The 13,412-nt window shown below is 42.8% G+C and overlaps 1 protein-coding gene across 3 annotated transcripts in view; it reads right to left on the bottom strand.

Moving 5' to 3' along the window:
• Positions 1–1,421: 1,421 nt before the first annotated feature.
• The window catches only part of LOC135133931 (homeobox protein homothorax), a 173,875-nt gene continuing 161,884 nt past the window's right edge, over positions 1,422–13,412 (bottom strand). For 2 of the 3 annotated variants that reach the window (XM_064062492.1, XM_064062493.1), the window contains 3 exons: positions 4,444–4,502; positions 3,519–3,680; positions 1,422–3,049 (listed from right to left, as the gene is read on the bottom strand). In XM_064062492.1, the coding sequence (XP_063918562.1) occupies positions 3,520–3,680; positions 4,444–4,502 (220 nt within the window). In that variant the 3' untranslated portion in view covers positions 1,422–3,049; position 3,519. The remainder of the gene's footprint in view (positions 3,050–3,518; positions 3,681–4,443; positions 4,503–13,412) is intronic. The other variant, XM_064062494.1, reaches the window with a different exon arrangement.

Genomic DNA, 13,412 nt, shown 5'->3' with positions numbered 1-13,412 from the left:
GTTAGTGGAGTAATTGACGATTTCGGTCAAGAAAAAAAGAAATTGCAGTTTTTTTTTATTAATTTTATAACTTATAAGTTTCTGTATACTGTGTTTTGTTTATAGTGTTTTAGGGTTATTTGTAAGTAGATTTGATTATTAACTATTACAGTTGATCATTAAAATATATATTTATAATATTAAAATTGCTTTTGAATAATAGGTACGTTTTTTGGCGGCAGAAATTGAGTATTGCCATTTTTCATCAATCAGAGACTAAATTTATCTTTTTCAAGAGTCCACATTTTTCTTCAACCTTTGTGATTTAGAGAAATAAACGTTACAATTTGATTCAAAGTTCGAAAACTAATTGACAATTTGATTAAGCTCGAAATAATAATAATGTACCTACGAATCTGACTTTATTTTCAGATTTCAATATAGGTAAGCCGGAGTAAAACGTACAGCTTATATGTAATAATTTTCAACTGTAACGAACTGTAGGATTCATGACACTAGAGGATAAAATTAAAATATTTACTTAGATACTCACCTTCTGTGACTTTGGTTAAGTGTGTTGCTACATTAAAGCTTATACTATAACTGCTGGATTTTCGAATTAATACTTTTTAAAATAATGTCTTTACAAACTAATAATTAAAGTTGTATCCTAGCACATCATTAACAAAATATGTTAATTTCTAAGTTCACTTTCTTTTCATGGTCTTAACACTGCGAAATTTTCTATCGAAAATTTAAAAAGGAAATTGCTGGAACAAACCTTTAGAACGTAAAGTTCTTCTTTAAAGTTTTTTTGTAAGTGAGAACATATAGAAAAAGAAGCATTCAATGATTGGGTACTTACCTATTGTGTCGAGATTTACCACTGCACTAGTTTGGCTTGCGACTGGTTAATTAACTTGTTATTAACGGAGTTGTTTAAGTGTTAGTATTATTTTCGTTTTTTAACAAGGATTTTAGGAGACATTCATTAGTAGATTATTAGTTACTTTGTTGTTTATTAGTATTGAAATTTGAAATAATTGTTTATTTACATGAACATAAATTGCACTTAATTAACAATAATTCAATCACAGTACAGAAAAGTTAAACGTCCCATCTTGTATCATAAATACGAAAATAATGCGATCGTGACAATTGGAGGAAACTAAAATTAAAAATATAGAAAAAATTTGGAAAAGAACGTGCATAACAAAAAAGGAAAACAATAGGTGCTATATCTGTCGGCCTTGTGGCCGTGGTTTGTTGAGGGTTTGTTTCCCTTTTTGTGCTACGCACTGCTGTACATTGTCGGACTTGTGTGACGGGGGGGCGGGAGGGGAGGACTGTCACATATAGCACTACAGTAAAACTAGAATTTGTACTATTATTATATTAAAATGAGTGTGGAGGGATAGTGGGTCGGTAGTATTAAAAACACATTTTATATAAGTACACAAGATGTAGCATTTAATGCTCACGTTTCAAAAAAACACTATACAGAGGACACGGCGTTACCAAATTAGTTTAGAGGTATCTCGTCCCATAATCGTTTATAATATTAATATATACTTTCATTAAAAAGCAGAACACAATAAAGTTTCCTCTCATACATAACACAGAGGTACGATATTCTCTCATTGATCTGTATTGATTTTTAGTTTTTTTTTCGTATACATTGGATAAGGCGAATAATGATTCATGATGGAAATCACTTAAAACGAACAGCCAACATTCTCATCGGAGGTAATTGTATATACAAAAAACGATTGGGCCTGGGGCAGAGGGAATCGTATCGTGTCGGCGCGGGCATTAAATATGTACAACACACTCGAGAGTACATCAGATCAAAAACTATAATCGGAGTGTAAAAATTGGTATACTTGTATGGCCCCCCGCCCTGACCCTAACAAAGGTAACGAAGAATACACACAAGTTTCAAACAATAGGTGAGTGTGAGCCGTGCAACTCCGCCTCGTCGCCGCCATTGTGTACGCCATAATTTCATATAATAATAATAACCTATAACATCACTAAAGTCGTATACGTCGTGTATTGGGGGCGGCGTTCAGGTCGAAGCCGCACGGACCCCGAAAGTAGTCCAGGACAAGGTATGATGTTTTAATTTTGAATCAAACGAAACGGAATTCCGCCTTGTCGCAGAACTTTAACGTGCGAGAGGACTGACTGGGTTCTTCTAGAGTGCCTTTCTTTTTACAAAACAACAATAACAATAACCAGGCAAGGCTTGTGCGGGCACTCCGGAATCATCCGGTCACTCCTCCGTTTGTCCCTGGCGAGTAACTAAAGACGGAACAACAAAATCATCAGAGTGGTACAAGAAACAGAAATCTGCGTGTGTGTGATTGTTGAAATAACTATAACAGTGGTACGATAATTTGGGTTTCAGCCATGGACCACCTGAGTGACTTTGCGACATTCTGTATACTTGTGTATTGATATTATTATTCTAGTCGTAGGGCGAAGGGGTCCGTTTTGGCCACCTCCACGACGATTTGTTCTCTAGGTTCAGTAGTTACGTATATCGTATCGTATATCATCATCGGGACAGGGAGAGTTCGGGTTTTCCTCAAATAGCAAAAAAATCACAACAGATATAACAACTAGTAATTTACAACAGCACAACCTTGGATTATTTTTTTGTACGCGTCGTACTTTTTGAAGATTTTTTTTTTAAGAAACGTGACGGCGGACAGAGTGAAGAAAAGGAGGAGGATCGGGCTGATCGTTTCTGGACTGGATGGGGACTAGGACGAGGGTGTTGTAAGGTAACACATCGAGGAACCTAAGCTACGAGACCACATCACTTTACACGGTTGCGGCTGTCCCTTCAGTATACACCGCGGTCCGGGCACCGCTCCGGGGTCGGCCCGCACCTACCACTATCTATGTACAGCAGTCAGCACACGAGTAGTCTAATACTTTTTGTACAAGTCCTTCCCGTTAACTAAACACTGGGGCACTACATTTACACTTTGTACAGAGAATAATCACATTTAAGAGTCGCATATTTCTATGTCCATTGTCGTTGTCACTAGCGAGGGGGGATCTGGAAAAAAAAAATTCTGTCAAACAAACCTGACGACAACATGGGGCGTGTCAGACCATCGGAACAACAGATTCTTTTATCACTAACCACATTTTTATTTCATGTTGAACCTTTTACTGCACCGTCTACATTACAACACTACATTCTCAAACACTAATTGCGCAAATTGAATTACTGTGTACTTTCCTAGTACAAAAACAAAACGTTATTAAGCAAGTCTTGTTCAGATAAAGATATCTCTTTTACGGTTACTCGAAACGCGCCGGCTCAAATGAAATTTGCTAATAAAAGAACAATTTTGTAGTTGTTGGAGGTGGGTTCAATGTTTTCAACTTGTTAAAAGTGCATCGAACGTCAATCGATGGTGGAATTTGCATAAAAAATCTACCCTCGCAACGGTGTAGTGATAAATTTTTGAACGGTTGTTCCGCGTCCCCTGCCAGGGTGCATTTTTCAGTTTCGTGCTTACCTCACAGGTGGTGTCCGTAGTACTCTGCGGGATAGTGCGCGTACTGATTGTGGAAGGCTGGATCACCCGGCGGCCGGTGCATCATCTGCTGGCCGTCCATCATGTATCCCATGGTACCGTCTGGACTGTACGCTCCGCTAGGTCCTGCGTGCGGAGAAAAGACTATTAGTGGTGTAACACGCTGCCCCTGTACTGCATCTGCAGCTGAATATCCCTGCACCGCGTCCTTTTCCCGAAAAATGTCAACGTCGTGATGGATCGGTCCGCGAGGGTCAACGGTTCTCTTCGCTATTTCTCTTCGCCCGTCTCGAACAGAAACAGAACGAGAGCCTCGGAGAATCGATAGCGCACAAACCATTAATAATACGGCTTTTGCAAAACGCCGAAATGAAAAAATAGAGGCTCGGCGTAACGATAACCGATCATACAAGACTTTCCACTTACAATTCATATCGAAACGATTGCCCGGCATGGGATCGGTCCATATCTTCGTAAAAATGAACACAACAACGTTAGGCTTTAATGGAAATCACGATTCATTAAAAATGAGATAAGGGACGGCGGGACTGCAACCAAGACAAGATAACGTGTGCGGCTCGGTGCATCTTGCACGAATGACCAGACGTGGACTTTTTCACGCGATCCCACGGTTTTTTAACGAACCAGTCTACATTAATTATCGAATTACGCACTGGTTGCCAACCGAAAAGGAAATCTGCATAAAACGACGATCGGCCGCAAAAGGCGGCCACCAATTACGATTTCCGCTCGTACGAGGTCGCTCAGACACACTCGTTAAACTTTTTGGCAACTTATCCGTCTCGAAGTCGATTGCTGGACCATCCTGGGCGAAATTCTACAAGGACGCGATGCAGGGAAGGCGCCTCGACGATGACGCCGTCGACCGCTCGGTCAAGTAACTCACCTGCTCTATTCGACTGATCGATCATGGGCTGAACTATTCTCCGCCTGGCATTGATGAACCTGAAACAAAGAACGTGGCATCAGTACAGCACAACGTGGATGGAGCGACGCAGGATGGCGGTGGTGGCGTCGGTCGGACCTGTCAGCGTCCATCAAAATCGCGCTGGCGCTAATGCGTTCCGACACCGGAAATGATTGGGTTTTCTGGCGACCGATTGGTGGCGCTTCCGGCGCAAATGTATACTACATACACGCACACCAGTCGCTAAATTGCGTAAAGATGGAACGAACAGAAATCGATGCGGCGTATTTCCTCTCCTTTTATGAATAATACAGTGAACGATGCAACTGTAATAGTCGTCGTGGGAAGAGCCCGCTCCGAACCCACCGAGCCCTAATGGATAGGGGAAACTGATCCTACAAAATTCCCAGTAATTTTGTTTATGTGTGACGCGGCTCCCGGATCTGCCCAGAGTTGGCGGATAATCGAAATACGGCCCGTACGCGATGCCGCCGGTCTGCCGGCTCTTCCATTCTCATCAAGGTATCAAAGTCCGTCCCTGGAGACAGCGCGCAATGAGTTAAATCATGCGGTCGTCAAGAGTGGCCATGGTTCTTCGCGAGAATCCACGCCGAATCTTGCGCGAAAATTAAAGAAGGGTTTCCGCCACACATGTGACTGGAGGGAATAAAGAAAACAGTAATTGCAAGATCTCAGGCCGTGCGTCTTTATGGACCCGGGTGCCGCAATAAATTCCCGGTTTAATATCTCCCGGCACATAAACGGCAAGCTGACGCTGGAGCGATGATGGAGTCCACGTCGGGTTGACCCGTGTCGCAGATGGTGCCATTTGCTAACGACATAATTACCAGCGGCGTTTGTGACCCCTCGCAGGACCAATTTCGAATATCACGTATTGGAACAAATCATCGCGACGTCCAGCGCCAAAGATCGCCCCCCTTTATTTAAGCTCGAGCAAGACACGCATAGAAATCGCGCTCAAACAGGCAATAACGCACATTTAGCCGAGCCCCGGCCAATTTCTTCAGATTTTCGGGAAATTGGCGGGCGTAGGTTGCGTGCGGAATAGACAAACATATTGGGAACTCAACAATTAGTCCACGATGTCGCTAAACTAATAATCGCATGGATTTACAAAGTGTCTGTAGTCTACCAAAGACGCGGAAGAAGTAATAATAGCAATAATGGTATAGGGTAAATGTGTACAAGAGTACGCACTTAGTGTAAAACTGTCAACAACTTTTTAATTTTTGTGGATAGACAAATTTTATGATATGGGTTCGTTATATACATGTTTAGAGATCAGATATATTTAATTGTACGTCCCAAGACCACTATATTTTAAGAGTAATTTCAATTTATGTCAAGACGTGTAAATGCGCACTCTTAGACAGTTCATTGCACAAGAGTGCGCATTTGAACGCTTATGGGTGCGCATTACATTTTATGAAAAAATATTTGTTTCTAAGGTGAAAATAAATGGGAATAAGTGACGACAGACTACACATAAAACGGGAGACCTATTTCTTCGTAGTCTAAGGGTCTTGAAAAGTCGAGAAAACGTAAAAATAGAGAGTCGATCGACGGACTCGATTACAACACGCTCAGGAAGTAAAAATAAAAAAAAAATCACCATAACCACCACCACACAACTTGAAATGCAGTACAAAGTAGTAGAGTTAAATAATTCATTATCGTATGATATGTATCTCCAAGACTATTAGACTACGTATTGCAAGCAATGCGCACTCTTATACAATACCTCGCTGCGCACTCTTGTACATTTGTAAATAACCTAATGTTTTCAAAGTTAAAAGCTTTTGATGGATAGAAAGTATAAAACTGTTAGTGTATAACGAGACCTTAAAAGTTACAGCTAATGAAAATTATTACTGTAAAATAAAAGAACTGGTACGTACCTTACAAAAAACTAAAACTATGAGCGGTGAAAATTACATCCACACAACGTATGAACATAAAATCGTCAGTACGACCAAACTATAAACTATATTCAGGTCACTTTTGCACCTTTATCTCAGGTTTAGCATTAAGTTTTGAATGGTATAACTTCATCTTACCCAGATGGCACTAATAAGCAGAAATCATCACTGCGTACTCTTATACATATTCGCACTCTTGTACACATTTACCCTATAGTTTCAATGTACTAAACCAGATACAAGAAAATTGATTAAAAAGACCGACTTGCAAAGTTGCATAAGCACTTGCCAACTAGTACCCAATATATCTACTACGAACTGAATATTGTGAAGTCGACACATGTTAACAACTGGAGAATGCATATGTTGATTGTTATGAGCTACACTGTATGTAAATGTTCCATTTAAAATTTGTACTCTCGTCTAGTTTGTAGCGGTACAAGATACACTCTCCAAGTAAATCGTCATACGAGAAATTCGGATTTGTTTTCTACATTTTTCTTAAAGAATAAGGACTTCCAGCGTACTAAATTTCAATCTTTACTTTTCTTAATAACTCCTACATCGTCAGGATACGGCAAGCATTGTCCGCGATCAGCTCGTAAATCGTTTATTAAAATAGCAAAGAGTAAAGGTCCCAAGTTGGACTCTTGACAAACACCACTTTTACAATCAGATAAAGGCGAATTATAGCCTAGGTATTCTATATATACCTTCTGATTTACTAAGATTTATTAAATTATTGCTTATGCCAACTTACTTAAAGCTTATTTAAAGAATGTCGTGATTGTTTCACATTGTCCAAGGCCGTAACAGCATCTGTACATACAGCATCTACTCGGTAGTTTTAAATCAAGATAATGCAAGATATATTGGACGAATAAACACACAATGGTGCAGGTGGATCTCCATGTATATAACAATCATGAACATACCCGGAAATAATTTAGCAAAATTTGGAATTATGGCAACAGGTCTATAATTTCTTGGGTCTGATTTACCACCACATTTGTGTATAGGCCCCGCGTTTGCCGTTTTTCGGGATTTTGGATAAGTAGGAGACGTAGATGAAAGAGTAAATAAATGGCAGATGAAGAGATTGCGTGAATTTAGAAGATGTGTGAAAAACGGGGTGAGAAATCCATAGTTCGAGGTGTGAGGAGTCTAATTGGCGGAGTGGGCCGGATTATTAAGTGGCAGCGTCTTGGCTATTACCTTGATGGATCTGCGTCGTGATTATTTGCATGCGTCCCGTAATCATCCCCGGCTGGTGCGAAATACTACGTGGAGAGTGCTTGCGCGATGGTCTCGCGTTTATTATCGAGCGTGTGGATCCCAATTAAGAGGCAGCAGCTGTGAAAATTAATGGAGCACAGCTTTTAAGATGTAATTGGGGGCATTCATAACTCTGCGCCAGCAGTGGCAAAGCGCGTGCTGTTGCCGCCAATACTGTATACTGCGACATCTGATTCCCGTCAACAAACAGCTCTTAATAATACACACACACGTCGTCTCTAGTAATGTAATTGTTTTCATGTCGAACCCTTCCTTGTAATCTATCATTTGTAAGCAAGGGGTGGCGCAGAGCCGATTTCTCATCGGCCCTTTAACGCGGAAACGATAATTGTAGACGGAATAATGTTTGTGCGAAGCGGAGGCGGCGGACAAGTGTCAGGGGGTGAAAAGAGCGATGCCGAGTCAGCCGGCCGATCATTAGGCGGATTACGGCCCCGCACCGTCGCATTCCGTGAAACCTTACACCAAAGGGTTGACGAAAACAACACCGGGAACCGCCGCCGCAGCCTCCAATCAATATACGCAAATATCCGAGCAGATTTCGTCGTTTCCGTCATTACGCGTCTTGTAAACGTAAACAAAGGTGACTTTGGTGCGTCGCTGTAATTTTTTCCCGTTGCCTCCGTTTTTTGAGGAAAGTTCGTTTCAAAGGGATTGTGAATGAACAAAGCGGGTTGTTTTTTGTCGGGTAGTCGCAGGGGGTGGTTGAAATTTTCCACGGAATGGTAATCTTGTATTTTTAATATTCGTGGAGGCCGGGAGGGCGCCGCGTAGCTGGTGTTTTGTTTGTAATTTGGCCGGAGTTCAAGGCGGGCGGACGAGCCAACCCCGGCTCGGATCCTGTTTTTCAGCGAGCAGCCCCCGGGATCCCGTTGCCGGCAGCGCGCAGATAAGAGAATTGCACTGTCAAGCCGGAATGATATATTTGACCAACATTTCCATACAGCCAGCTCGCATGAGGATTTCCAATGAAGCGAACGTGCGTAATCTCTGCGATTCGAATTAACGCAGGCACGAGCCGAGGGGTAGGCGGCGGTTATCTGCCGACGTACACCTGACGATATGTTTGAGCACGGGAAGGGGGCAGAATGACCCCGGCGTCATTACGAGAGGGGTCTTCTTGCCGCCCCATTGCGTCGCCGTCGCGCTATCCTCTTGCTCGTGACGATGATGGATTCGAAATTCTGTAGCAGCCCTCACGCACTATCCGGAAACTGGGAAGAAATGACCCGTGAATTTTCCAAGCCTGCGAGGGCCCGTGTTGATGCTGCTGGCGCAGCAGCAGTGCCGCCGCCCCGCGCTATACTGCGACACATCTGCACCAACGGACGACGACGATATTGACAGCCGCCATCGGGGACCAGAACAAAATTTCCTTTCATACTTCCTTACATGCACTTGATGAAAGGAGCACGAATTTTCTTCGTTTTGACAAACACGTTGGAGAGTTTCATTCGGAGACATTGTGGCGGAGATGAAAAGTATGTAGGCACGACATGGAACGGCGGAATTGGGGAATTTCTGATCTTGGGAGAGGGTATAATAAAACGGATAGATATAGAATCCCTTTCTGGTCGGGATTGGGTGGGAATGTGGATTAGTGGTCTCCTTCGTTCGGCGTAATAAAGTGCGTTCGGGCATTTTCCGATACCTGTAAATTGAAAAAGCGTCGAACGGTGCAGTGCACGGGAGTCTACGGCAGGGTCGAGCGTCAATACATCACGAGTTCGGGGATTACAGCTTCGCTCTTTCCATCTAACATGATACGTGCTTTATACGGCCGCCGCCTTTCCACGACAGCCGGCTCCAAGTGGAAAAGCGCACATAAATAACGCTCAACCTGCCGTGTCGCCCGTTCTCCCGGAGGAGGACGAGAAGCGCGAAAAAACTCACCGAAAAGCTCTTTTTTCCTGCGACCAAATGAAAAGTTTCCCTCGCTTTAAATTTTCACCCTCCTCACCCACAATTACCACCCTTACATTAAAAACCGCCGTCGGATCGAAGAGCCGACTGTATTGCATTGTTTGCTTCCCTGTAATGACGGGCTGATAGGATTGAAAGGCTCCGCGGTATTATTTCACGGGAGGAACGGATGTTCGAGGGTGGGAAAGGCGCAGATATGGCCTTATCGAACGACGCTGAGTCTTTAATCGACGACGATGTTATGGGTTCTATTCACCTGTGGCGCCGACCAACTTTACCAGCGCTTTTGCAAGAAAAATTTCCCACATTGATTATTTCTTTATGTTCCCGTAATGCTCCACGAGCGCGCCTAGAATTTATACGGACGTTTAACACACTTTTCGTTGGAAACGTCCTATTAAATTGACATTAAAAGCGTCGTTACCGGTGAGTAATTCAAAGGTGGCATACATGAATTATGAGCGGCTAAAGTGTAGCCGCATTATATACATACACACATCGTTATCGATACACAAAGGGAAAATTACTAGTAGTATTTTGGAGCGTTTACATTTCGGTATGCTTTCGCTCTTAAACAGGGGAATGAATTTTTCTACTGCTCTGGTTTTATATGAGGGTTATGGAATATGGTGGTCGTATGAATACTTTCGGCTCGGATCTCGTCCGCGGTATCGATTGCATCGGAATCACGCCTTGAACAAGCAGTTTTCTGTTCTAGAGCGTTAGCCGGCAATCCTCCCCGATCTCTTCTAATTGTCCTTACACGAAAAAGGCGCGTCCTCCGCCACCTGATCCATTAACCGATCGCGAGGGGTGGCTATGTCGGCGTCGGTTTCAGTCGAACGCCCGCCCACCCTTTATTCATCACGAAATGCACATCAGCCCGGAAGCCACCGAAAGATTCAGTAATTACATTTGAGCGAGCTCGGAATGTAAGCGAGCTATGCAGATCACATTTTAATGCAATTCCATCCATTATCCTGGCAGAGCCATTAACACCACCAGCCCTGATGCAATTTGGATTGTATGCGAACGAACCGCCGACGACCGTAGACTACAACAACACACTCACCTCTCTCTACATTCGGAAAGCTATCTGCTTTATTCGAATAACAAAGGCGCAATCCTGATGACATTACACGTTACATAGGACGGCGGCGGCGGCAGTAAAGCTCCGGTCGGACTGTGACGATAACGAGCCGAGGGATGAGGACATGGAATGTTCCCACAGCATCGCGCTAGGTTAGAGGTGCCATTAATTACCTGTCCGAAATGCCATCGGACAGTCGAACAATGACGTCGAGTCTGTCTGATACAAATCGCACGTTTCTTAAATGCCGACCTCGTGATGGTTGTTCGAATTCTTGGCCTTTTTGCCGTGCCATCCGATGGATCTTTCTCCGAAGACCGAATAAATCCATCAACCTGCCATATTTTTCATAATCTGAAGCGAGTAATTGTGGCGGAAGGGCGTCGTTTAACTAATTACTGTATCAGCTTCTTAATAGTCGTCGCGACGCCGGGTCGGATGTGACCCCAGAGACGTCCTCGTCCCCGTGGAAGGGTTGACGCAATCAGAACCGAGATAAAATTGAGCACCACGTATGCAAGAGGGCATCAGAAACGAGCGTCGAGGCGGCGGCGGGTGTAGAACGGTCGTTATTGTTCCGACGGTCCCTATTTTCATTTCCTGCTACAATAGTTCATTAAAAAGGTGTTTCGGAGGCTATTTGGTAAGCTATTAGGTGGCCTGATATTACTCCTCGGAGAGTCATTCGCCGGCGGCAGCATCCGACGACAATGAAACTCACTCGTAAATTGCCAGCAAGCAACAAGACGCAAGGGGGGCGGCGGCCTCGCTAACCGACGACTTCTTCAACCGACCGAATGGTGCTACTGCTGCTGCTGCTTCGGTTCGGTTGATAACGCCCGAACGCGATTTATCACAAAAGCGCATTAACCCAGGTGAACCCCCGAGACAGAGACGAACGTGAAAAACGATAATGATGAACGCGAACTTCCAACACAACACCTACGAACAGGAAGACGGAATAGCCAAAAAACCGAAACTCCATTTTCTGTAAACAACTTGCAGCATCGCACTGCTGTAAACAGACCCGTTTTAGATTACTACGTCAAAACAAGAAGCCAAAAACTCGGAAGGCGATCGATCGATCACAATCCAGAAAACATGAACTTGATAATTTTTATTCTGCTACAATTGTCACCGTTCTGGTATCGTCTATAGAAGTGGTTTCTAAACTTTTTCAAAATGATCGCCTTCTAACAAGAATTTTCTTGCCCTCTGTCGTTCAGAAACTCTTTGTTACCTGCGTCATCTACCACCAACTAACCCGACTTCTTTCTTCGTTCTTTGCGTCTTACCCTACACCCATGAGTGGTTTCTAAAGTTTTTTCAAAAGAGACCCCATTTTGACAAGACTTTTATTTTATCATTATCATTTATGAAAGCAAGCAATTAAGGTCCCAAGATCGCGCCTTGAGGTACCCCCGATTTTTGTTGAAATTTTGACGATCTGTGTCTCCTGTACTGTACAAAAAGCGATCTATTTCTGCAATATGACTCAAACAGTGTAACTGGTAACTCAATCATATATCAATCTGTTTTTCATTTCGAAGAAAAAGCTCACGATGGCAATATTTTATTAAATATTGTTTTGAGAGGATACTTTAAGGACGATTTATAATCAGTCACTATAACGGGAGGAATTAAATCTGACTCTATCATATAGAAATAAGATCGTTTTCGAGGGGTAACATCTTAAAAAATATTTTCCAGTTAGAAGTAGAACTTTTGGTGTACAAGACAAGAAATCGGAATATGAGGTTCATTTCAATGCGTTCAAGAATTCATGGAAGATTTAGCCAATTTATAGTATCATTAATTCTGAGCACGTTTTTGGAGACATGCAAATTAGTTTGCACAGTTTAAAGCAACAGTTCTGCAATTATTTCTCTAAAGAAATTCGAAACAGTTATGGTAATTACAGATGGCGACTAAATCCTTTTTTTATAGAACTCTTTTCAACGTGCTGAGATTCCGACAAACATGATATTGAAAATAGATTTTTTTTCCCAGAACCCGAATCAGTTTTGGGTACCAAAAAAAAGTGTCAAGTTTTTGGCTACATTCTATGTCTCGAAGTTGAAGATGATACTTATAGTTGTATATGTATCCAATACAGGGTCTAGATTTGAATAGTTTTTGAAAAACAAGTAGGTACATCGCATCAATAAATGAAAGAATTCACTTTGTCATTTATTTTACATCTAAGGGTGTAAATGTTTTCGTTATGTTCCGCTAGGTGAAAGAATAGTCAAGTTAATTAAATATTAAGACATTATTTTTTTCTTTGATGTTTTTACTTAGGTTCCGAAGGGTGGAAATAACTGTCTTGGTGGAGTTTTCCTTCGGCTGCCCTATCGGAAGACGATTAGAAGAATTAGGTTCGTCGTGATTAAGGTTACCCTTTTTGCGAATTTGGGAATGGCCTGGAATATGTTTCGGGTAGAATTGAAGTGCGGCAGTTAGTACGGGAGGGCGTCATCAGAATTTCGATTCTTCCGTCTCCCCTATAAATTGGTTCGAACGCGATTTATCACCGGGTCACATTAACCCAGGTGAACCCCCGAGACGGCGTCGGTAATGGCACTCGGCGTGAAAAATGATGATGACGTCGAGTCCGCCGGTGCGCCCGGAGGATCCCCGAGGTGTCCGAGGAGCGACTTCTTGGAGCGTCAAGCGAGCGTAACGGGCCGGCGTCACGG

This window comes from Zophobas morio, unplaced genomic scaffold (genome assembly GCF_036711695.1).
Source record: "Zophobas morio isolate AGI-343-1 ecotype UQ-CSIRO unplaced genomic scaffold, CSIRO_AGI_Zmor_V1 ptg000023l, whole genome shotgun sequence".
NCBI lineage: Eukaryota > Metazoa > Arthropoda > Insecta > Coleoptera > Tenebrionidae > Zophobas > Zophobas morio.
Note: the sequence above shows the minus strand (reverse complement) of the source record. Positions and strands in the feature narration are given on the sequence as shown.